Source organism: Morone saxatilis, unplaced genomic scaffold (genome assembly GCF_004916995.1).
Source record: "Morone saxatilis isolate NCDOM2014 unplaced genomic scaffold, NCSU_SB_2.0 Contig2, whole genome shotgun sequence".
NCBI lineage: Eukaryota > Metazoa > Chordata > Actinopteri > Moronidae > Morone > Morone saxatilis.
This window is the reverse complement of record NW_023339762.1, coordinates 17,788,076-17,813,260: the sequence shown is the minus strand read 5'-3', so window position 1 is coordinate 17,813,260 and position 25,185 is coordinate 17,788,076. Positions and strand designations below refer to the sequence as shown.

The 25,185-nt window shown below is 40.6% G+C and overlaps 4 protein-coding genes across 5 annotated transcripts in view; 3 read left to right on the top strand and 1 right to left on the bottom strand.

Moving 5' to 3' along the window:
- Positions 1-2,021, top strand: part of gtf3c6 (general transcription factor IIIC, polypeptide 6, alpha) — a 9,292-nt gene extending 7,271 nt beyond the window's left edge. The window contains 3 exon segments of the mRNA XM_035665193.1: positions 850-894; positions 988-1,095; positions 1,298-2,021. Coding sequence (XP_035521086.1) covers positions 850-894; positions 988-1,095; positions 1,298-1,428 — 284 coding nt within the window. The 3' untranslated portion in view covers positions 1,429-2,021.
- A 406-nt stretch (positions 2,022-2,427) lies between these two features.
- On the top strand, positions 2,428-7,269 carry calub (calumenin b). The gene is made up of 7 exons (XM_035665450.1): positions 2,428-2,497; positions 3,585-3,831; positions 4,032-4,225; positions 4,346-4,512; positions 4,620-4,680; positions 4,921-5,120; positions 5,959-7,269. Exons 2-7 carry the CDS (start codon positions 3,611-3,613, stop codon positions 6,061-6,063), a joined length of 948 nt encoding a protein of 315 aa, XP_035521343.1. The 5' UTR covers positions 2,428-2,497; positions 3,585-3,610; the 3' UTR covers positions 6,064-7,269.
- A 2,787-nt stretch (positions 7,270-10,056) lies between these two features.
- Positions 10,057-15,808, bottom strand: LOC118330388 (cadherin-related family member 5). Its single transcript, XM_035664885.1, has 12 exons — positions 15,718-15,808; positions 15,406-15,620; positions 14,536-14,592; positions 14,355-14,447; positions 14,182-14,268; positions 13,965-14,075; positions 13,591-13,761; positions 13,185-13,275; positions 12,992-13,098; positions 12,701-12,901; positions 12,458-12,589; positions 10,057-11,091 (listed from the first exon to the last, which is right to left on the bottom strand). Exons 1-12 carry the CDS (start codon positions 15,806-15,808, stop codon positions 10,057-10,059), a joined length of 2,391 nt encoding a protein of 796 aa, XP_035520778.1.
- Positions 15,809-19,132: 3,324 nt separating this feature from the next.
- The window catches only part of kcp (kielin cysteine rich BMP regulator), a 27,221-nt gene continuing 21,168 nt past the window's right edge, over positions 19,133-25,185 (top strand). Inside the window, exons 1-6 of one of the 2 annotated variants that reach the window (XM_035665498.1) lie at positions 19,133-19,591; positions 19,678-19,781; positions 20,671-21,203; positions 21,470-21,542; positions 22,239-22,543; positions 22,647-22,815. In XM_035665498.1, coding sequence (XP_035521391.1) covers positions 19,679-19,781; positions 20,671-21,203; positions 21,470-21,542; positions 22,239-22,543; positions 22,647-22,815 — 1,183 coding nt within the window. In that variant the 5' untranslated portion in view covers positions 19,133-19,591; position 19,678. Of the gene's footprint in view, positions 19,782-20,670; positions 21,204-21,469; positions 21,543-22,238; positions 22,544-22,646; positions 22,816-25,185 lie in introns of both variants that reach the window. The other variant, XM_035665497.1, reaches the window with a different exon arrangement.

Here is a 25,185-nt window from a genome sequence, read left to right as displayed (position 1 = left end):
AATATAACTCTTATTTTTATTATATCTTGTATTTTCCTATTTTATTTTTTACTTAATGTGTATTTGTTGTTTCTGTTGTGTTGTGTTGTATCTTGAGCTGCTGTAAAAAGCAAATTTCCCCAGTGTGGAAGTCTTATATTAACTTATCTAAGCATACCGACTACTAGCTTAAGCAACTCGTGCCTGCTGTTAAAATAACTCTCCTCCTTTCCCTCTTCTTAAAACAACACACAAGAGTCGTTTTCTAAACACTGCCACTGATTGACTTTTGTGGTTTCAGTGATGATGAATAGCTCAAACTGCCCCTTCAAAGCTCTGATGATCATAGTTACAACGGCATTACTGATATCTTGTTTTGCAATAGAAGGCATGGAAATAGGGGCACATTTTTAAGATAAGATAGACTTTATTGATCCCACACTGGGGAAATTCACTCGCTACAGCAGCTCCAGACACAACACAACAGATAAGAAAATACACATTAAAAAGAAAGTGAACAGAAAAATACAGGATATGTAATGAAAATAGAATAAGAGTTGTATGTACACTATATACAGCTTTTTATACAGATGTGATTGATACGGAATATTGTACAGGTTACAGCAGGAGGTGTAAAAATAAATAATTGCACAGGACAAAAAAATATACATACAGCAGTATATTATATAAATAGGCTATAGATAGGGCTATGAATATACTGTACAGGTCTAATACTAGTAATGTGCGTGTAGGATTTTGAATAAGCATTATTAGTCATAGTAGTGCTGACTACTTTTACCAGCACAAAAGAGCCTTATAACAAACAAATGTTAAACAGAAATTTTACCTGCTATCCATCCCTCCTCAAAGATGCTTTGGGAACGTGTGTGCTGTTCGAGGAGGGAACACGTAAAGGTAAAGTTCTCCATAAATATACTATACTCAATGTTTACTGTTGTGTTTCAGTTATTTCTTTTGCTTATTGTCCATGTTGACATATGTCTGCAGGAAAAGCAGACAGTGGTCCAGAGCTCAAGTACATGTGCCACACTGTGAAGAAACTGATGATGCAACGAATCTTCCTCACTGAGAAGAAAGAGGGTGAAACTGGCACAGGTCAGCCAGAACAGCTCACTCACTCATATGATGCAAAAATCTGTTGTCTTTCTTCTAACACAGTTGATATAACGTCTGGTGTGTGGCACCAACTTTAATACACAGTGGCTTGTTCAGACTAGCTTGACCCTTTTTATATATATATATTGTTTGCACAACATGGTTAAAACCTTGTAAAAGCCTTTTTGTGACGTCCCTGCAGGAAGTGGTGATAGTGGTGAACAACAGAAGGACACAACCTGCCGGTCTAACCAAGAAGAAAGTGCCACCCAACAGGAAGAGACGGATGAAGACATGGACAATGCAGATTTGGAAGAGTCAGCAGTGGATTGAAAACTTTCTACAAGTATCGAGTCACTAACATTTGTGAGGCTGTGAGGGAGTCGACAGTTGAATTCATGCAGTTCAGCAGTAATAAGGAGAAGTGTCAGTACTACTGTAAGTGTTGCTACTTCCCCAGAAACATATGATGACTCTTCGTCACAGAGTCTCAGAATAAGTGAATTTGTAATATTTGATATACAACATAAATATGGATAGCCTAAAGTGAAAACAGGCTTTTACAAACTATCAAGTATTCCTTTCAGATACACATAGGAGGGTCTTGGGAATGGCAGTTACAATGGTGGGCGCCCTCGGCTTAGTAGCAGGAATTCCTGTTATTGTGCTTTTCAGATATCATCAATTTTTGCTTCCACTGATCACGATGTATATTATATACCAGCTGGGAGGGAGAGAAATCTGCTTCAGCTGTAAGGTTATAGTAGAGATGTGCCCATTGGACACAATGAGTCATTTATACATTCGAAGAAGTGAGAAGAGTACTGGACTTTAAAATATGCAGTTGCTATGTTTCTGATTTGTGGCTATTGATTTACAGTGTTCGAGCCAAAATAAATAAAAGCGTTTCATTTGTTGCTCACTCACATTAACAATAAAACCATCTTTATTTTTTTAACGTGGGTCTGTGTGATTTCTTTTGCTGTTGTTCTGTTATTATGGTATTTCTTGCATTAAAGGTGTTTGTGGGTTTTGCGTTAAGTTGCAAGATCAAGCAAAATTCATAGAACATATAAATTAAGACCTGTAAAGTTATTAATCAACTGCATTTGAATAATAAGCGAACCGTACGGGCATTTGGTGCTCATTATGTGCTGCAGCTCTCCTGTCCCAGACGCTTAAGTTTTATGAATGAACTAAGTTTTGTTGACTTTGAGGACGTGGCGGTTCTCGGCCAATCCAATCATCGATGTCCCCTCGAAGTGGACCAATGAGCGAGCGACATCGCACTCACTTCCTCATGCCCTGATTGGTCGGTTGGCGTTTTGGCACAGGAAGTGTATGGGTGTGTTTCCGAGGGGAGGGTCTTAAACTACATCGAAGAACTTCCCTGAAGACACCGGTGAGTTGTCTTGGTTAAATTTTAGGTTTAACATAGAAAAACTAATTTAAGTGTGTTTCTCCTGTCGCTAGTGTTTAAAAAGACACCATATGGGTATTTATAGGGTTGTTTATCTGCCCTCATTTGGGCGAGTGAAATTGCAGGACAAGCAAGTAACGGTACGCTAGGTTAGCCAGACTAACGTTAGTCCCTAACCTTGGATTTGGGAAGTAAAGGCAATAACTGTTGCTACTGTTGCTACTGACTCATAATACAACGATGAGGACAAGATTTAAGGTGTCGAGACATGCAGCAGTGAGACACTGTCACATTAAAGCAGCCAAGAAAAATAGTATTTTTTCCCTCTCCGGATACTACATTGTATTCTTGCTGTTCTAATGACAGTAACATGAGAATCTCTTAATGAAAACTTAGGTTGTTGGTGGTTTCTCTATTGGAGAAGACTTTATAAAATGTAAACACTGTGTTTTCTATTTAACTAATGCATGAATGATGCTTTAAAATAGTTGTAGTTTGCAGTGTTTTACATTGGTCTGGATTAAAGGTAGGGTAGACTAAATATTAGAAACACATCTCAGTAAAATGTAAGACAATTTAGTCTCCAAAATTACCTAAAAAATGTAATGAACACCTCTCTAAAGCTCTACTTTTATGAGGATTTAATTGCAGGACTTGTATTTCACTGCATTTACCCAATAATCTGACAACTGAGTGTAGTATGTAGAATAATATGAATATATTCTGATAGACTCAGTAGTTTTACTATTTTTTGCATATGCATGTTAATATTTGCAGATCTTTTGAACTGGTTGTACGGGCTGTCAACGTCTACAAAGTACCAGAACAGGAACAAATAAGGGATTGCATCAGCTGGAACGGATTAGCCTAGCAATTCACCTCTCATAGACGGCGTATTTGCTTGCACTGTGAGTCATGCACTGGCGTGTGCAGAGTTGAGTGGCCCTAGCTGTGATTAGTACAGACAGAAAAGTGCACTGTACTTAGATACACGTGCAATGCAAAAGACTGTACTGTTTGAGCAATAACCATAGCTGTTTGGTGTCTCTTCTTTTTACCCCTTGTCCAGTCACTGTTTGTACACACATACGCAGGATGGAGCTGCGGCCACTTGTCATGTGCTTCGCTCTCTGTGTGGTTTACGCCACCAGCAAACCCACAGAGAAGAAGGACCGCGTTCACCACGATGAACCACTCAGCAACCGAGAGCACGACGACGCAGAGGGCTTTGACTATGACCATGAAGCTTTTCTGGGGCAAGATGAGGCCAAGACCTTCGACCAGCTCACACCAGAGGAGAGCAAGGAGCGGCTCGGGTAAGACTACACGTCAGAGGGATGTGCGTGAATAGTGGTAATACAGTTGGTGTAGCGGAATACGTTTTTATTGCCTTACTGTGGTAATGACCTCGTTTCACCTCAGGGTGGAGTAAAGTTCATCTGAGGTGACACACTAGTGCTAAGTAACGTGACGAAACAAGCTGAATGTTTGCCAAATTTCTGTCATTTGTCCACAGCATGCTGGTTGAGCGTATAGACGAGGATAAGGATGGCTTTGTGACAGTTGAGGAGATGAAGAAGTGGATCAAGCACGCTCAGAAGAGGTGGATCTATGACGACGTGGACAGACAGTGGAAGAGTCACGACCTCAATGGGGATGAAGCGGTGTCCTGGGAGGAGTACAAGAACGCCACATACGGATACATTCTTGGTACGGCTGCAGACAATCGTCACTGTAAAGATTTTATGTCACCCTAAAGTGTTACTTCCTAGTCACATGATCACATTTACTTTGCACGCACAATACAAAGTTACAACCTCTGACTTGCAGATGACCCCGACCCCGATGATGGCTTTAGCTACAGGCAGATGATGGCTCGCGACGAGAGGAGATTCAAAATGGCCGACCAAGACAATGACCTGAAAGCCAACAAGGAGGAGTTCACAGCCTTCCTTCACCCCGAGGAGTACGACCACATGAAAGACATTGTAGTGCTAGTGAGTGACAAACACACACACTCACACAGGTGTCAAATAATGACACTACCGCTGCATCTCTCACATCCCTTCTCACTGCCTTATGTTCTTTTTTTCCCTTCCTATAGGAAACCATGGAAGACATAGACAAGAACGGAGATGGCTTAATTGATTTAGACGAGTATATAGGTGAGTTCTTGTAGCCCATTGTCACATAGGCGCCATCAGCTCGTGCCACATGATTTTGGGTTATTATTGGTGGTTGAAATTGAAAGACACAGCAGGTACAGTTATATTTTAATGAGTAATGTTTGAGGAACCAGTTTGAGGAACCTTGAATGTGTTAAGCCACCGGAAAGGCTCTCAGTACTGCAGCATCATCCACACACTCTCTCTCTCTCTCTCATTCTTCCTGCTTCTGTGCTCTAGGTGACATGTACAACCAGGAGGGAGACGCCTCAGAACCTGAGTGGGTGAAGACAGAGAGGGAACAGTTTACTGAATTCAGAGACAAAAACAAAGACGGGAAGATGGACAAGGAGGAGACCAGAGACTGGATCCTGCCCAGTGATTACGACCACGCTGACGCCGAGGCCAAGCATCTGGTCTATGAGTCAGATGCGGACAAGGTACGAACCGTAAAACATTTCAGACTTCTACAGAAATGCTTTGGTTCTCAACAATTTTATTTCCTGTCTCATTCACCAAATATTTAGAGGAAATGGTGTGTGAAAGTGCAGCACACACACAAGTCTGTGTGAAAGAGTATACTGCAGGGCCACGGCATACTGAGAAAAGTTGTGATATGTGGTTGATTTGTTTATTACACTACAAAGCACTTACTGTTTAAGGCATCTAATGTAAACAAAGTGACGTTAGCCAACAATGAGTTGGTCTCACTCTAGTTTTTTTTTTTTACGTTTGTTTTGTCTGTCCGTTTAAGTAGGATCTTAATTCTATTACAGCTCTAACAAAGCATGATAAATGCAAGAGATACAGGCCTTCATCTCAGGCTTGCCGGTATTATTTCCCTTTGAGATATGTTTATTGTGTAATTCAGTTGAGAAAGCTATGTTATTTATTGTCTGCACCCAGTGATGAGGATATACCAGATGCACACAGTAACAGATAGTAACAATATTAAGTACCTCTGAATCTTGTTAACAGTTTAGTTTAGTTTAATACTTTATTTGACAGGGGTAGTGCATATAAATAACATTTCTAAAGATATGGCAGTAAGCCAGAAAGGCAAATTTCCATCTGTAGTTCCCGAGCAGGCAATAGTTCTACGCATCGACGATCTTTTAAAATACAATCAGCAATAAAACCAGTGAAAGATATGCAGATACAAACAGGGCCTGCACTAGAGAGACAGCTCTTACGACACACTGAATCAACAATATCGCAACAACAGTCGACAAATCCACAATACAAGGCGTATCTTGTTTGTTATTCTCTTTGCATCAGGATGGCCGTCTGACCAAGGCAGAAATCGTGGAGAAGTACGACCTGTTCGTGGGCAGCCAGGCGACCGATTTCGGAGAGGCGCTGACTCGACACGACGAGTTCTAAGCATCCACCTGCCTCCAAAGACTCATGTGTTCATCTTTTGTACCACCTTTCTCCTCTGGTAGTGGATGGAGCATTTCAAACAAGATGAACTCGCCTAATCCTACGCCACGGACAATAATTTATTTGATTTCTTGAATGTGTCCCATTGTACACACACTAACATTCATGTGTACATGCTTGGCCAGTGTGTCCTCATGCTCAGTTGTGGGTAAGATTGGGATATATTGCCAGCCTTTTGCTCTGCTTCCACACACTACACATTTCCTTTTTACCAAGTCAGGCGATGTACAAACAGTGTTAGATGACAATTTGAAAGGGTGATTTTATAAAATAGCCATGTTTTATTACGAAACCCTGATAGAACAAAGTTAGGCTTGCAGTATACGGAATAGTTTATCGTACCATTTCTTTTTTTGCAATGCACTGGACTGTGAAGAGTAAGGCTGATTTCTAGTCAATAGAATTTGTTCTACTCCTCTGTCTAATCCTGTAATCAGGTCCACTTGTGCTTTGTTTTTTTGTGTCTTTATTGATCATAATGTGGTATTTCCGGAGACGTTTGGAACGAGGAGTAAATATAAAATTCCAGTGACAATGAAGACTATTTGGACTAGTGCAATATAGTATCATCAGTGGGACCTCGCTGTTTGCTATTCCGGTCCCCAAAGCATCCACGTTAACACAAGCTGTGGAAGTAATCAAGATGAATTTAGAGACTGATGGATGCTTTGTCCTCAAAGCTGGGGCCTTTCTTCTTTCTTGTCACCTCAGTATTGTGTGTGTGTGTGAATCTGTGTGTGTACATATATTACTTGTGTTCTTGATGGTTGACTTCCCCTTTTTTTGACGTTATGTTTTGTTTGATTCAGCTGAACTAACTCATTTTTGTGCCAAGCTAAAAGATTTGTCCTGTTTTGTAAGTAGTTTGAAAAAAAGAAAAAAAAATTCCCTACAAACACTTTTCCCTCCTGAATATGTTTGTTATGCTTATTATCACTACCACCATTTATAACCACTGTTGATACTTTTTATGGTATACTATAATGTATATGATAATGTTTTTTTTACATGCTCACTATAGCGACCACCCTTTCACTAGTGACTTTACTGTAAATAAGTTGTTGGTCTGCAAAAGGAGCACGCTAACAATCAGGTCCAGTTTTTGTGATTGAGAAGAAAGTCTCAATAAAAACAAATACAATTGGAGCTTTTAATCTACTGTCTTCTTTTGACTTGAAGTACTTGTTATCAAGTGTTAATCAAGTAAAACATACCAAAACAAGTGTCTCTGTTGCCACCTTTTAAAAGAAAAAAAAAAAAAACCTACTTTTAAAATGATATCATTTAGCATTAACTGTAGTTGAAAATGTCTGTTGCAGAATTCCTTACAACTATCAGCTTTCCCAGCTTTCTTCCTTTTTTAGGAAATGCTCTGTTTCCTGGTTCCCTTCAGGCTGTTGACCCACTGATCTGCAGATTGTTGTGTCAGAGCCTTTTCCTCTGGCAGTCTCTTTCAACTGAACCATTTGCCCCCTAACCTCCCCATAATAAGTCGAATGTTGGCAATTTTAACAGTTTTATCCCAACTGAAAACATATGTGGGCTATTTTACAGGTATGTCGTTGCTTATCCTAAACATTTTACCCCTTTACATCTCAGCATATATGTCAGAAATAACTTTTTTTTAAATTTACCCAACTATGGTTTGATTAACATGACTGTGTTTTTCAGCAGTTCGTTTCTAACTGGCTATTTAGGAGCGTTTGAATCAGTTTGGGGTCGAACTCATCCTTATTCACCACCAAAACTGATCTTCCAATTTAAACTTTTGATCATCTCAACAATACTAATACTGCTCATCAAGAATCTTAGTCCCAAAGGTTTGACAGACAAATTTCTCTATGTACGTACATCTAGGTACATGTGCAAAGGTGTTAGAAAAAGTGGGTTAATCTGCAGGAGGTGTGAAGTTGATGTTTAATAGTCTTAACAGACCTACAGAAACAAGCTGACGGATTGCTAATTGGACAAGAACATTTACATGCTGTATATAGTTGTCAAAGTACTGAATTACGTTTTCTCCGGGCCAAAACTTCCATTTATCCAATACTTTGGTTTATTTCTAAATACTTATCTAAATTAATTGCTCAAAGGGAAAATCTCAGCATGCTTCGTGCTGCAGTTTTAGCCTCTCTCACAACACCACTGCAGTCCATCTCTTTCAAAGGAATGTCAAAGAAAGGTAGGAAAACTCCCAGGGAAGGTGTTCTACTTGTCAGATGGTTTTGCAGCGCTGTACAAAAACTGCAAAGCTTTCCAGAACCCGGGTCTCTCCTTGAAGGACTTTGATGTGGAAGCAGAGTTGAATTTTTTATGCAGCTACTCATGGCAAATGACCATGTGAAACCTTGTTTGTAAGCTTTCCAATAATCAAATAACTTTTATGTTTACTTTTGAAGAACCTATCTGTGTCTTTAGGTGGGGTGGGGGTCCAATACGGGTCAACTTTGAGGGCCCTTTCTCCTGAACAGTTGGTCATTCTGGTTAAACCACTTTGTAACATTACGTCGTATATGTTAACGTGGAAAAAATAATAATTCAAATTAAACGGATGCTAATGCTAATGCTACCAAATGAGAGGCACAAACTGGGGCAATGCTGTGCCTACGACCAGATCTGCTCACTGAGCTGCTAGCATGCATTGCTGTAGACTCTTCTTGTTCTCGCATGTTGACTGTCCTCATGGGTCCTGCAGGAGGTCCTGTCCAGATCATTATCCCAACTTTATTTGCCACAAACCTTTACCAAACCCCCATTGATAGCTAGAAATGAAGTTGCAGATTACAACCAACTGCTTGAACTTCCAAGAAACCCTCAAAAGGCCCTACATAGAGTCAATGTTTGGTTTGTCCATTCTGTAGAAACATGGTGGTTCAACATGGTGGATGAAGAGGACCTCCCTCCCTATGCAGATGAAAATGGCTCATTCTAAGGTAATGAAAACACGATTCTTCAGCTGATTATACACTAATGAAAACACACCTGTGAATATTATATTTCATTACTGCCAATGAAACCTCCTAAATCTTACACACTAGACCTTTAACTCTGACATTCTCACTTTGAACTTTATGGCCATCTCAAAGCATGTGCCTATATAGTGCCTATATAGTCAGAGCCCTTGCCCATAAGTTTGCTTTAATAACAAGTCTTGGCTCATTGAATCAGTTAGACAATAACTTTACTTATGTTCAAAGAAAAAACAGAGGCAGCTTGAAAAGTAGGCATAACAAAACAATTAATGCTGCAGTACACTGTGAGAGTTTTTTAACATAAAGTATAAATCTACACGAAACCACACCGGGTGCAAAACCGCTGCTTCATTTTTCTCTGAGTTTAAACACTCGAACATTATAAACTTTTGTGATGTCAAACCAGGTGTTTTGCTTTCTACACTATGTGGTTTCATGTGGGTATACCTTCAGAAAACACACACAATCTCATTATATTCGTAAACAATCGCTGATTGATTCATGATGTTCTACTTGTACTAACTTTGCAATGAATGACGTGTCCTTGAAAAATCGATATCGTCATAATTTATACTGATAAATCTAAGTGTTTTTTCACTGTACATTGTCCATTCAAGGTCACTCTTACCTGCCATCTAGTCAACTATATGGTATAAATGGAGCAACAGTATTTATTGTAACTGTGTGCTGTTAAATGTTTAGTTTTACATATATAGTATACAGTGTATGAACATAATGTCTTCTTTTATGTGGCCCATGTGCTGTATATCTTGTGTATGCATACCGTCCTCTTACTTGTCTCAGCAGTACCTACAGCACAAGCAGAACCAGACTGCAGTCTTTCTTTCTTGCTTGATGATGTGTCCCCAGTCGGCTGTCTGTGTCATCCATCTTCACCTTACCTCCTCCATTTTCTGTCGTCCATCCCGTCACTCTCAGTGCCTGCGATATTGTAGAGACATCACTTACTAAATGTGATAAAAATGGGATTACAACGAGCCAACACTCTCAGCAGCTCTTCTTCGTCTGGCTCTAACTCATCCTCACCCTCACTGTTCTTGTCTGCATCTTCATCTCCCAGAATACCGTCATCATTCACAATCCCCACCTCCCGGCAGTCCTGTGTATTTCCTGAGTTTGTTGAAGGTCTTCGGTCCTGAGATGGACTGCCAGCACCTGCAGCCCCACCTGGATGTTCTGATTGATCTGTTAGGTCTGGTGATGTGGAGGGTTGGTCTACCTCTGCGCTTAGACTAATGGATGTTTGCGCTGGTTTTGCTAGAGGTTTATCAAGGGGAGACATATCTATATGTACCAGCTTAGCTTCTAAAGGTGCATGGTCTGGGGTGGTTGGGGGTGTGCCCATCTGCTTAGGAGGGGGTGAGGACAGTAAAGGTGAATATGGGGGTGTCTTCACACGAGGTTTGCAGAAGGGTTTGTCTATTTCTGCTGAAGCAATTCGGGTATGGCTCCATGGAATACTGGATTGAGAGGAGGGGCTGGTGACAGGGTCAACAGGGTCATCATTGGTGGTTGTTTCTGTAGGTTGTGAATCAGGATAGGTGAAAGGTGGGGTGTCAGTGGCATCATGGGTTGCAGGGCTAGGACTGGTGTTGGGTAGTGCCTCAGGAGGCTGTGGCGATGTGTCAGTTGGTGAACCAGGGTTTTCTTTGGGAGGAGCAGCATATTGAGTCACATGTGTGGGGCTCACATCCACAGTGGCTGGGTGAAAGGTGGGTGAACTAGAGGAGCTCTTGGTTGGTGTAGAAACATTATTATTGAGGATCACAGGACTGTGCACAGTTTCAGTGGGGATGATGCTGGTGTCGAGTGCAGCGGTGGTTCTGGGTGGAACGGGTCCTCGGCAGGCCGGGAGGTCTTGGTGGGTGTAGATGCCAGGTTTTTCTGCATAGCTGAAGGAAGGATTGTAGGTTCCGTATTCTTCATTGTTGTAGGGTACTTCCTCCATGTGTGGCATGGTGTTACGGTGACTCAACTGAGAAGCAACCACAGTCATCATTAACATTTGGAAAAAGAAAACCACTATTGTATTGTGTGATGTACTATGTGACATATAGGAATTGCCAGGGATGTGTGAATTATTCAGCTAATGTGAGTAATAGACCTTTTTCACAGCAGCCATTTTGTCATTGTTACCAATGATACTAATTAAGGTTCTGTTACATTCAGGTCAAACAGAGTCAGCTGCCATTGTACATGTTGGCTCTCTGGAAAGGCTCTGCTAGACTAAATGGAAGGGAATCTGTTTACCCTACTATTTCATGTCAAAGTGGCTGCTGTGAAAAAGGTCTGTTTACTTTCCAGACTTACAAGATGAATGAAAGATATGGTTACATTTACTTAGAAAGATGAATATAAGCTCAGTAGTAAATAAATAACTCACCAGTTGGAACCACCGTAAGCTCTGCAGGGAATATGCAGTGAAGAATATTTTAGAAACTCAATCTTACTCACCAACAAATCTTGGCAAAATATGAATGTAGGTTATAGAGATTAAGGATCTCACCACATTGGGGTGTTTGCCCTGGGCCACACAGCCTCTCTCCAGTGGGTTCCTCTTTCCCTTGTGTTTCTTTTTCATCCACATAACCATAGACAGGATAGTTCCAAGTACAGTCAAGAACACCATGCTCAGAAACAAAGCTTTGCCCACAGTACAACCTATGATACGGTCATCTCCCAGTGGACTATAAGGAACTGTAGAGTACAGAGACAGATAGTGTTTTTTTCAGTCTGCAGGCTCATCAGCAACCAGTGATTAATGTGAGCGTGTATGTGTCCTTACTTGATTGTCCTTCAGATAACACGTCCACTACCACAGTAGCAAAGGTGGCATCACCCGACTCCTGGTCTAAAGCCATTACCTGCAAAATATTTTAACTTTTATTGATTTGAGACTTTGATGAATTTTAGTTGTTGCAACATTGAAAATCAATTCATTATTGTCTTTTGTAAGTGTAGTATAGTATCTGGTTGGAACATTTTAGCCAGTTAAAAGACACAGAACACACAATTTTTGATTTATTACCAACCCCCCAGTTCCAGTTGGAAGGGCACAGTAACTTAATAATAACTTAATCGTATTCTTTGTTAATTGGTTTTCCTATTGTGTTTGTGTAATTATAGTGTACATACACAATACTTCATAGTTATGTTGTCATGCATGCTCTTGCCATCTGTCACTATCTCAGTCAGCTTTCTTGCAACATAGGAAATCTATCTATTTTATTTAAAGTATTTAAAAGAAATTTGTAGTTACTGGCCTAAAATATGAAAAGTCACTGGTATGTTTTTTTTTTTATTAAACCAAATGATAACACTAGGTTTTCACTGAGGCGTACCTCTAGAACATGTTTCTGCTTTGGTTTGAGTTCATTGGTCCTGGTGATCAGAAAGCCCTCCTGTGTGATTTGGTAGATGCCTGTGTGATTTGATGTCGGACTGAAGGTGAAGTAGATCATGGGATTGAAACCCTGTCAATTCGTGGAGAAGAAGGAGGTCATGAGTAACAATATAAGTCAAATACAGAACCACTTTGAGCATTTTTGCTGTGTTGGTGTATAAGTCGTATGTGGAGTGCATACGTGGCTGAAGTCTTGATCTTGTACATGTAACATCAGGGCTTTGCTGCCATAGGTATTGACCAGGGAGGCAGGGCTCCTTCCTGCATTTACAAAGCCCTGATATTCAGCCATATCAAACTCTGGATAAAACTGGTTCACTGCCAGAACTCGGACCAACACTGTAGCAACAGAATACTTTCTGGGGTCATCGTCCTGGTATGCCTGGTTGCAAGACACAGAGAGATAGAAAGGCAGAGCAGTCAGGCTGATATCTTTCAAGCCTACCACCAACACTGAGTATGTGAGTCTTACCATGACCTGTAGGTGCAGCGTTGGAGTTGTGAGTCTGTCTCGAAACCCCCGAATCAGTTTCACCTCCCCTGTCTTACTGTCCATCAGAAAACGCCCATCATCGTCTCCTAGTATGGAGACAAACGCAGTTAAAGATGGATATATGTAAGCACGGCACATTTTAAATATTCATTTGCATCTGTGTTGATGGTACCTGAGAGAATGGAATAGCTGACCGGAGAGCTGAGACCTCTGTCTCCGTCCACTGCATGAATGGGACCAGGAGAGAAGTCCAAGACAATGTCCTGCAACGTGACACACTTTTGTTGCTCTACAATTCAGATCTTGAAACACCTAAAACAGTAACCCGGTTCTGGATCTTGCAGTTGAATTATATAGTTTGAATTGGATCTATAAAAATAAATAAGATTGAAAATATGCTTGATAAAACCTTACAGTACCTCATCTAGAGCAGGGAAGATGCAGTGTATGAGAGTAAAAATAAAGATACCACAGGTATGTTCATAAAAGAGTGGTTCTAGTTTCGCATCCAAAGTAGTATCATTAATAAGTTATCAGTTATAAGATAAGTGTAATTGAGGGAGGGTTTAGCGACCAACCTCTTCCCCCTCTGTGACATTGACTGTGTACACAGGGCTGGTGCAGATGCGGCTGGTCTCGTCCTGGAAAAGCAGCATGCAGGGCAGGAACTGTGGGTACTGGTCATCTCCATCCAGGACGGTGATGGTGATGTTGGTGCTGGTATTGAAGTGCTCAGCTGTGTTCATTTCCTGAGGAGGATATTACATTGATCAAGCATGTTTGAAGGAGAAATGGATGGAAGCATGAACTGTAGTACGCTTCATCTTCTTTAACAGTAATCATCAGGAGCATCAAATTTGGATGATATAAAAGTATTTGTAGTATAATTTGTGGCTACATTTACTTAGAAACGGAGTTCTAAAACAGTCAAGAATGAAATTACATAGCTTACTGAGGCATGGATGGTAATAGTAAGCAGGGTTTTGGTCTCATAGTCTAGAGGCTTTGACAGGAGCACCTCTCCACTGTTGGGAAGATCAACCTTGAAGTACTCTGCATCAGGCTGCAGAACACACACACACACACACGCACACAGTAAGAACAAAGCAGTGATTGTGTTTTTTCTTCTTTTCTTTTAAATGTAAAGAAGAGTAAAGAGTAGAACTCACTGATGTCTGGTCAATGGAGTAAATAATCTTGTCGTTATCTGCATCAGTGGCCTGGACAGTAAAGACCACAGTATTCACTGTAGTCAGCTGGAAAACACACAGGCAGAAAAACACATTAGAACTTTAATCTTGTATGGTTTGTGTATGTGTACATGTTCATTATGTAGTCATACCTCACTGAGTATAAGAGACTGGACAGTGTCTTCTGCAAACACAGGGGAATTGTCATTGTCATTGAGAATCTCCACCATGATCCTGTACACACTCTATAGCAACAGCAAAAAAAAGACACATAGCTTGAATGTGGGTTGACACACTGAAGAGTTATAGGTAAGATGACGGGACAAAGTGTACCTGAAGTGTGTCCTCCTCATAACACGACAACTCAGCCATTAGGACAGGACCCTGAGCCTGAGCGATAGAACGGAGAGACAACAACAACAGATAAAAATGATCAATATGATCAAATATATATCAAATAAACAGGCTTCTGCCAAGATATTGACACAGAACTTTACATTTCTAATGCTCAATTTCATATGAAAAGCACATAAATATAAACCAAGGCCACATTTGCTTGTAATGTTTTATTTTTTACCTATATTGCCTTACTTCATGTCATTTAAGTGTAATAAAATCTTATATTCTAGCATGCAGTTTGATGTTTATCAAACAAGATTACATGTACATCAACACGTATAGAAACAATAGGTCAGATAACACAATGTATATATTCCTTGTGCTTCAGATTTTATTTTTATGGTTACAGAAGAGATGCACATCCCAATATTTGTGTGTGTGTGTTGGGAAGACGGCAACATTTCTACAGGGAGGCGGCCGCACACTGAATTGATGCTCTCAAACGTGTGTTGAATAACGGGAATTCTACATATGATAACAAGATAGCGTTTAAACTTACAGGGACTCGGATTCAAAGAAAGAGAGTGAGAGAGAGAATGTTAAGCTTGTTGACCTTTTAACAGCTAGCATGATGTAAGACAGCTGGCTGGGAAGAGGATGACAGTAAGAGATTGTGTTCGGTCCAAGATCAAGGCTGTAAGGTTCAATCTCTGATAGTTTGTTCTAAACATAGATACAACTTACTCATTATGGCTCCACACTATGACAAACATCCCTACAGACTCAACAAAATGGGATCCCCGATTATAAGAAAGCTCCAAAGCTCAGATCAGTGTTTACGAGGGCATATCCTGACACATTTACCTCTCGGTCGAGGACCTTGTCAGCTGATGTGTTCAGCCGGATGTTTCTTTCATCCAAGAAGAACCAATCAGCATCCTTTCCATCCAGGCTCCAGTGAATCCCCTCCACTGTAGTCTCTGCCATGAGTTCAGCAACGACATCTCCAAAAGGGCTATTTTCTCTGATTGTTGCAAATACATCCTGACCATCCAAACATCCACCCCATCCTGACATTCCTGTGTCAACGCAAACACAAACACAGAGTGTAAGAAACCCAATTAATTTCCTACCAAGACTTAAACTCTAACACAAACAAATATGAAGTGGCTTTACCTGTGGCTGTGTGCAGACATAGGAGGACAAGCAGTGCACAGACTAGATCCTTGGCCTGGAACAAACTCCATTTAAGTTCAATGAGGGCCATTCCTGGGCTCAGTCAGGCCTCAGGAACCAGTTGTTTCTGAGTGAAGAGAGATACATATTAAACACAATGAATCAAACACAGTCATCCTTTCCCCTTGTACGGTGTGAATGAGTGGGCTAGACTTAGTTTTACTCCATTCCTTGATGCAACAGCTTAAGAATCATCATTAGGTTAAGACCCTGTGTTAATGTACAAACACAAGCACATACACTCTGCTCTGTCCAATAATTCCTTTAAATCCCCTTTAAGTGAGGTTCTGCCTGGCTTTCCCCAGTCTCAGAGAGCAGACAGCAGAACAGTAGCTACAATATTTCTCTTCATGTTTCTCTTATCTGATGGCTCTTCTTTCTTGCTCCTTTCCCTTTCCATCTCCACAGAAAGGTGCTATTCTAACTGTAGACCTGTTAATCTGTCACTATTGACAACACTTAGTGTAGATCCTCTGACTTACATTCTTCCTGTGTCTGTGGCTTAGCAGGATCTGGGGTGACATCCTACTGAAACAACAACTCTGCTGCAAATGCGAGGTAAATGAACACACATAAGCTTTCCCTTTACACACTTAGATATGAACACAGACCGTCTATACTGTTGTTCAGCTGACTGACCTGTTGTTGTCAAATCCTCTGCAGCTTGTCTGTCAGCCTCCATATCCCCCTGGCTTGTGATGGAAGCAGCATCTCTGATTCCCAAAACCCTGAAAAAAGCCGCTAAACGCCACTAAGAAAGACTCTTAGGAGTAATCGAAGTGACAACAATAGATACCACCAGTCAAACACATACTAACGCACATGCTGATCCCCCCCTACATACATTAAAAAGCAGACAGCAGCTTATGTTGTGTATCCTAGGATAAATGTCAGCTCAGAGGCTAAAGCTTGAGGGCGGGGCTTACCTGGTCAGGGACAAAGATTGAGCCAATCAGCTTAGATATGGCAAGAACCTGGCGGTGAAGTGAGAGACCGAGGTCACAAGTGAATTTAGGAGATTTGTCTGGTACAAAGGCACTTGACCTTCATAAACAGTTTGTCATGCAATCTAATTTTAACAGTCAGGGTGTCCATACCTTTTGCTCAAGCTGTAGTTGCTGCATTACAGAACACAACAGGAAGTGTCCTTTTCTTTAGTACATTAGGTCCTGGCAATCATACTTTAAATGTACATGTATATTTCGGTGTATTTTATAGGTTAGAACTTGCTAAAAAAAGGTCTGAGCATGTACTTTGGCTAGAGCTTGTGCCTGTTGGATTTGTGCAATTAACTAATGGGGCCTGACGAGGGATTAGCTATCAAACATCGGCTGTTCACCTTCTGAAGATTAACCCACATCCTTTTTCACACTTGTCCCAGCATGCATGGGCACACACACACACAAACAAAGACACACTTAAAGGAGTGTATCTGCACATATCTTTAGGGCTCCTGTGATGAAAGCGATCGTCTGACTCCAAAGAGAAATGTTTGGTTAGTGCAGGCTTGTGAGTGGTTTCCATTGTCAGAGAAAAAAGCATGGGGAGCAGAAGTGGTTGGAGACTGAAGTTTGCCTCAGGGAAAGGTTGAACACTGCACCATCTGTGTCCCTGGGAGAGAGTGCAGAGGGCAAGCATTTCTCAGATCATCTAAATGTTTAAAGATGGTATTTCAAGCAGCATTAGCTGTATGAATTGAGAGCATGAGACAACCCGTGTACTTTGGTTTTTCATGTTTCTTTGTTGTCATAATAGACGAACAATAGATTAACACAGATGAGCAGAATCAAGTCTGTGTATATCCTGCTGTGACTGGATATGACCACTGGATGACAGCAGAGATGTGGTTAAAAATAACTCAAACTATGCTGTTTTTGCTCACATGCAGTGAACTGTTTAGACTCCTATGTGCACTTATCAACCACTTAATGCATATGAAATGAAACACAAGCATTTTTCAGTAAGTTTTGTTTCCATTGCGTGTAGTTGTGTACGTGAATATGTAAACATTTCATGGACAACACAAAGTTGTCATGACCTCTCAAATAAATCAATACCAAATGAATGCATTAAATAATTAAACACTGCAATAACAAATGTTGCATTAATGTTATGAGACCACTGTCTAAAAATAGCAATGCTGGTCTGTCGGTGGGTCCAGCACTTTGGTCCAGACTGAAATATGTATTTGATGGATTAACATTTGTTAGCTAATTAGTATGCTAACAGATTACACTAAGATGCGGAACATGTTAAACATTATACCTGCTTAACATGATTTTTGGCCCTGGCATTATGAGCATGTCAGCATGCTGACATTAGCTTAAAGCACCAATATGGTCTCAGAGCTGCTTGTATGGCTGTAGACTCTTGTTCTAAGTTGCTGAATTTCTCCTGCACATAGGCTGGGTGTAACGCTCATCTATTTCTTCCACACAAGAGAAAAGGGCTACTGAGTGTGAGAGCAACATTGTATTCCCTGGACGTTCCTATGGGAGGCATTTCTGAATTTTTTTCAGTAAATTCACGCCTTCATAAAGTTTGATACTACTTCAAAACTCCTTCAGCAAAAATGAGCTGCATTCTTCTAGCTTCTACTGCTTTATCACAGTCTTCAATCAGCCCTCTTGGCCTGGAAGTGCTGTGCCATCCAGAGGGACTGAGTGTATTTTTAAAAACCACTGTAGCGAAGAGAGCAAGTCCTGTGGGAAAACTTTTTAATTGTGAATATTACAGACAAACCGGCATGAGTCATGGATGAGGTTTTGTTTGGTATGTGGAACAAATGCGGAGAGGATCTTAGTTAAAATTAGGTGTTCGAATGTTTGTTTTCTTGTTTTTGTTTAAACCTAGATCTTCTTCAGCAGAAATGATCTCCAACTTTACAGAAAAACAATTTGGCACCAGAGTGACAAGGGGCTCTCCAGTCTGCTACATCCATTAAAAAAACACCTGGGTGTCCTATCATCACACCAAAAATACTTCAACAAGACAGGGGGCACATGTCTGCCTTTCCTGTGGGAGTCTTAGAGCTGTTGCTCATGAGGGTGTACTCAGAGAAAAGGCTCTGAACAAATAAACAACAAAGAGAAGACATGAGGCAAAAGCCAAAGAGTTGAGGAGACAGATGTGGGGGGATTGGGCACAGTGGGATGCACACTGGGACAGTTTCCAAAGCAGTGAAACATGACTACTTGTGTTTACCCCGCCCTCTCTCTTTCTCTGTACACACACACACACACACAATTTTTTTTTTTTTTGTCTGTTTCAACATGGCTCCCCTCCAGTTTCCAGACCAGGTTTTAGCTGATTACCAAAACGGGGGTCTTTGGGAATCAACACCACTGAGCAGTGCTGGGTGGAGAGATTCTTTTTTTTTTTTACCCTGACAAAATGAGGGAAAACAGGGGAAGAAAAGACTCTACTCACAGCTATTCTCCAGGGGCTGGGAACTGAACAAGACAGAGACAATAGCCGGTGACCTCACACGCACTGCACACCTGAACTTTTCTGCATGCGTGTCTTCTCTCTCTCTCTCTGTCTCTCTCTCTCTTTCCCATCAGAAGCAGAAGATAATACTAATCATCAACTTTTCGCAACCATCGCCTTTGTGATCATGGAGTGAAAGTGTGTCGTAGATACGGCCCCAGGGGGGAATATAAGTGTGTGTGACTGCAAAGAAGTGACGCCCTGCCTGCATCCAGATGTTTCATGTTTCCCTTGCGCGCTCTTTGGAAAGGTCTGCTCGCATAAGAACAGGGGGATCTCAAACCTACTGTCCGAGGTCGGTGTCAGCAGATCTGGTTTAAAAAAGGTACGATGGATGCGAGGCTTTTTGTGTAAGGTGTTTGGATTTCAGTCCAGGCTTTACATTTCTTTTCTTTTTTTTTGCGTCTGGAGAATGGAGAGCGGCAAACTGAGGACGCTCATGCTGCTGGAGATACATTTGCTCTGGGTCTTTGCGCTCTCTGTGCAGGGGCATTCCAGTCCAAATAACGAGAATGGTGAGTTTGGTCATAGTCACATTTACATTGTTCAGTTTTATTTTTGCCTTTTCTTCTAGATTTTATAAGTGGATTATAATTGTGAGCAGCATTAATCAAACTGAGGATTCATTTGTGGGAAAAAGATATTTGGTACAAGTAGCAATACAACAATGTGAAAGTACTTAAAAAGTTAAACATAAGACATTCTTAGGTGTCAAAAGTATCCTGTACTTGAGAGAACAGAGTGTTTTATATTAGTATTATTATATCTATTGAATTATGATTATTTCTGATTACTGAGTAGGATATTATTCTATTTGATATAATATATTGTTGGGGAGTTTATAACAATGCATCACACTTTATAAGCTGATCATGTTTTTATGCAAACTGTTTTACTTTATTTGCAAAGTAACTGCAGCTGTCAGATAAATGTGATACAAAAACTGCAATATTTTCCTCTGAAATCTAGTGAAGAAGTAGAAAGTATAGAAATACTCAAATAAATGTACTCAGCATTAATTGTATTTAAGTACTTCACTTGGTACTGGGTGACACTATACATTTATCCGATAAACCAAAACTAACTTATAACTTTAAGTTTCAGGTGTTAGCAGTAAAGAGCTATCTCCTGATTTAAAGAACTGTGTCAGATGTTCTCTTGCATTAATTGAGAGGCAGACAGCAGACAGATCAGACTGATTGTATTATGCTGGCCTGTTGCTGCTGTGTATGAGGTCAGTGAGGCAGCCATGTGTGACCGGCTGATGAATGGCTTCATTCTGATTCTCTCTCACACTCATAACAACCCAGAAACCATAGTGTCATCACAGGGCAAGACCTCATGCAGTGTAGATCGTATGGATGTGTCTCTCAAGTCGGACTCTCTGTTTTATCTGTTTTCTAGTGATTGACCTTCTGGCAGCTCTAAACATGTCCCACCACATAAGCGGTGTGTCCAGACTGCAGAGTCCCGGCAGTGTGACATACAGGATACGTCTAAGAGCACCACACCTGACTCTTCCTCCTGAATATTCCCACTTATTGCACTCCAACCTTCAGGGTGGCATGGGGGTGCATCTGGCGGGTCATCAGGCATCTGGCTCCAGTGCCACTCTTTTTTCTCTGTCCTCTGCATCCTCACCCATTCTCCAAATCATCTCCTCCACCCTTAATAACACTCTGCATGTGGACTACCAGACTGGAGAAGGAGCTCAGGGCCTTGTCAGCTTTCACTTCCCCAGGAGAAACCCCTTCTCCAGGGACGAGTGGGTACAGTTGGCTGTGAGTCTGCAGACTGATAGAGTGGCGTTTTTTGTAGACTGTCAAGAAGCTATGGTTCTACCGATAAAAAGCAACAAGAGAATCAACCTGGAACTGCCTCAGGATGTTGTTGTCACTCTTGCCAGCACACCAGGAAAGAAGGACAGCAAATTTACTGTGAGTTTCCTGCACATACTGCATACATGTACATACCTAAAGGACGACAAGAACAACTTTACTGATTTATTTACTATTTATTTACAGTATTTTGTGATTTTTCTTTATTAGCAGTGATTCAAACTACATTTGACAAAAATATCATGCTATATAAACATATGCAAACACTCTTTTCAGAGGAAGTTTCCTGCCTCCATCCAATGGGGATACTATATATAAATTAAAATGTAGTAAGTGAACATTTCTGTGTTTCTTTATGAATGCAGGGATATCTGAAGACGGCTGAGATGTCAATGAAAGCATATCTAAGGCGACCGTGGCTCTGTGATAATGTTACAGGTAAAAAAAGACCACTTTATTCTTTATCTATATTACTTTCTGAGTTTGGGCACAGAACAAGGATAAATGTGTATAGAGATCGCCAAAAATATCCAGAGACTAACAAACACACCTTTCAATGTAAACATTTCAAAGCTTTTTTTCTGGATACTATAAATGTGTATGAATGCTTGTGTGCACGTACTATACTTGTGCATCCATATATCAGTTTGTAACAGCATGCTTAGTGGTAAACATTTGTATGTCAAAGCAGTGTCAAAATGCCTACTTTTTTCCTTTACTTTCTTCATTTTTTACCCTGATTATTTATCATATATTAAGTTGTCTTGTACTGGAAAACATGATTTTTTGTCAGTGAAGAAATTTTTGGTTATGAACAGCTACATAACTTTAAAATTACTAAGACAACTTTTCTTCCCAACTCTGTCTAGAATCCCAAACAATGAGATACGCTCATTCTCACAATGAGTTAAAACTGAGTAGTTAGACCACCGCTGTTTATGGGCGTTAGATCATATCTCTGGACCCCCAGGCAGAAAGTCCCCCAAACAGTTGGTTTATTATTCCTTAGCGTGGGTCTTAATTTTGACAGCCTTTTACCAGAATGTTTGTTTAGCCTCCAAAATTGTTCTTTCTGTCATTCAAAAATTATTCAGGAATCTCTTTTCCCACTAACTCCTGCTTTCTCTTTCCCAGATGCTTTGCCCCCATCTCAGTACACAGACATCCATAGCTTAGATTCTCAGCTTGACAGTGGTCGAGTGCTCCAGGAGGACGCGTCCCCCAGTAAACCTCAAACAAGCCACAGGCCCACAGACCAAACCAACCGTTATCCTCAGGACATCCAGAGTGACCAGCTGCAGAGAGGTATGGTGCTGGGTCCCCCAGGATCTCCTCATGCAGTGAAATCTGCTTCTCAGTCGCAGAAAGAAGACAGGCTGAAAAAGCTGGAGAAGAGGCTGGAGGAGCTGGCTCTTATGCTGGACATGGTCAAAACTCAGGTCCGTATTGCAGTTAGAATATATGACTCTCCACAATAAAATGAGAATGTGATGTAAAGTGACGTTACATGGTGGTATTTTTTCAATTTTTGTTTTTCTAAAGAATGCAGACCTGCACTCACGTGTGGAGCACCTGGAGGGATGTGAGTGTGTGAGGCAGCGATGTGTGTGGGAGGGGCGGGAAGTGGAGGATGGCCAGCACTGGCAGATTGACCTCAACACTGTGTGTACATGCACATCTGGAAAGGTCACATGCCAAGCTAACATCAAAGGTAAAAGTGGCAGCTTCTGTCTTTCTGTCTTCTCTATGTCTCCCCCATTCACTCCCTCATTTGCTTTCTCTGTTTAACTTTGTCACACAAACACACACAACAACACACAATAAAATCTATTTTAACACAGCAACCTAATACTAACACAGATTCAACTGGTGTTAAGTAGCTAGTTTGCAGATTGCTGTTCCTCTCTCAGACCCTTGTCTGTCTAGCCCCTGTCAAAATGGAGGCGTATGTTTCGTCCTGACCTCTGACCCTGCTGGGTTTCACTGCTCCTGTCCCCCCAACACCAAGGGGCCGGTGTGTCACAGACAGCTGAGACAGGTATTTTTTGTGTCAGGATCAGTGGAGTAGAGTAGATTGAACATGTCCATGTTGCTGTCAGACCTTTCTGTCCATGTTGTGAAAATGTGAGTCAGTCGCATTTTTTTGTTGGCCATGCTAGCAGAATTGTTAACGGATGGCAATATCTGTCAGTCACATTCGTCAAAAAATGTCAACAACTATTGAATGGATTGCTATTAAATCCCAATTTGTACATTCACGGTGCACTTCTTATATAGTGCTGCCATCAGGTCAACAAATCAGTACTTTGTGTTTAGTGCTCATCAACAAACGAAGATACTAAGATGAAGAACATCGTAAACAGCATGTTAGCATTGCCATTGTTAACATCTTAGCACGCTAAAGTAATTATGTGCATTTCTCAAAGTGTGTGGCTGTAGATTCTGAATTTTGTGGTGTTGAGGATATGTCCTTGTGTCTTTTTCCCAGTTTCATCTACTGTAGGTGTTTTATTGTTTTAGTGTTGAAGATTTGCTCATTGTATGTTTGGTTACCCGGCAGGTCTCCAGAACCTTTCAAATGCTTGAGGTGGGTCACAATCACTAATAAAAAAGAAGGTTTGAAACCACCCTTCTGTTGAAGTTGTTTCGTATTTTGCATTTGTTTTTCAGTTCATCTATGTTGTATTGCCTCGTACTTTGCTACCGTTTTATATAGTTAAATATGTTTTGAAAGAACCTTCTCCAGATTCTTAGGATAAGCAAGATCGCTACCTAGACTCATAGTTACTGGTTAAATGTGTGGATGTTTTTTCTTGTAACCCTCGACTTGAGTATAAGCTAATTTAGACGTCTCCTAACTACTTAATTGGAGTAGTATATGAGCTTAACAGTCGATTCTGTCTCAAATCGTAATCTTGGCAACAAAGTGAATTACTTATTTCTCAAATGTCAAACAATTCCTTTAATTACCCTGATTAGTTTTTTCAGGTCACTCTTGTGATTGTCGTGTCTGTTCATTGGTTTAGACGTCAGTGGTGTTGCTTCTATGTGATTATAGTACTTGTTATTTTTGTTGGGGGGAGGGGTTGGTTTGATGTTTATTTGGCTTGATGTGATTGCATTTTAGTTATTATGAGGGTTGGGGGTTACAAGGTTTTATCTCTGGTGTATGATTTCATGATGTTATAATTGCGTGTTACATTGTTGTCATTTTCGGTATTTGTTCATTTAGCATTCATGAGTGTAATTATTTTGTTTAGTGTGCTTTTATATGACGAGTTATTGTATCTGGTGGCGCTGCATGTCTGTTGTTACTCTGCTATATATGATAGTTTATGTATTATTATTAATTAATATTATTTATAAGTTTATTATTAATAGTTTTTATTGTAATGGTTGTTTTTTTCGTCATCATTCTTATGTTATTAAGAATACTATTAGTGGTATTGTTTGATGTTGTGGGGGATTTAGTGGTATTCTACGGAGACAGTGTGTTTTGATTCTGGTCTTCGGGCTTGTTGAACACATGGGCCATAGTTATTCTATGATCACAATTTTTTTTGTGGATTCATTTGTTATCCATGGCATTTAGACGTTGAAGTTTCGCCATTTGTGAATCATTTGTGTATTCTTTTAACGTTTTGCAGTGGGCATTAGGTTTTTGGTTATGCTCTTGACTGTGGTATGTCATGGATTATAATGGTAATGCGGATGGTGACTCCGCTGGTCACATTTCATAAATAAATTTGGTGCTCACTGGATTCGTTTTTGATTGTCGCTGACTGAGCTACTGTGGTTGGGGTTTAAGCTCTTTGGACATGCACGGGGGCGGGGATGGTTTGGGGGATTTCAGCGACAGGAAAGCACCACCTGTTTGCTTTTTTGCCATTTTCATGTTGGGATATTGGGATATGCATTATTAGGCAGAACATTATCTTTACCAGCTATTTTATAGCTCTGGAGTGTTGATGGTTTTGTCTGTTCTTGCCGTTTACTAATGATCATTTTCAATTGCATTTGTATCATATAGTAGCTTGGAAGTATGGTTTGGATAATTTTGTTCTACTCTGTCACAGTTATA

What these genes read in the sequence shown, in the direction of transcription:
- calub (XM_035665450.1), top strand. Translation starts at nt 3,611, where the DNA reads ATGGAGCTGCGGCCACTTGTCATGTGCTTCGCTCTCTGTGTGGTTTAC. An exon ending in TGAAAGACATTGTAGTGCTA is followed by an intron (nt 4,513 to 4,619) that starts GTGAGTGACAAA and finishes CCCTTCCTATAG; the next exon opens with GAAACCATGGAAGACATAGA. An exon ending in TGATTTAGACGAGTATATAG is followed by an intron (nt 4,681 to 4,920) that starts GTGAGTTCTTGT and finishes TCTGTGCTCTAG; the next exon opens with GTGACATGTACAACCAGGAG.
- LOC118330388 (XM_035664885.1), bottom strand. Translation starts at nt 15,808, where the DNA reads ATGGCCCTCATTGAACTTAAATGGAGTTTGTTCCAGGCCAAGGATCTA. An exon ending in ATGTCACAGAGGGGGAAGAG is followed by an intron (nt 13,276 to 13,590) that starts GTTGGTCGCTAA and finishes GTCACGTTGCAG; the next exon opens with GACATTGTCTTGGACTTCTC. An exon ending in AGCAGAAACATGTTCTAGAG is followed by an intron (nt 11,092 to 12,457) that starts GTACGCCTCAGT and finishes GTTGCTTCTCAG; the next exon opens with TTGAGTCACCGTAACACCAT.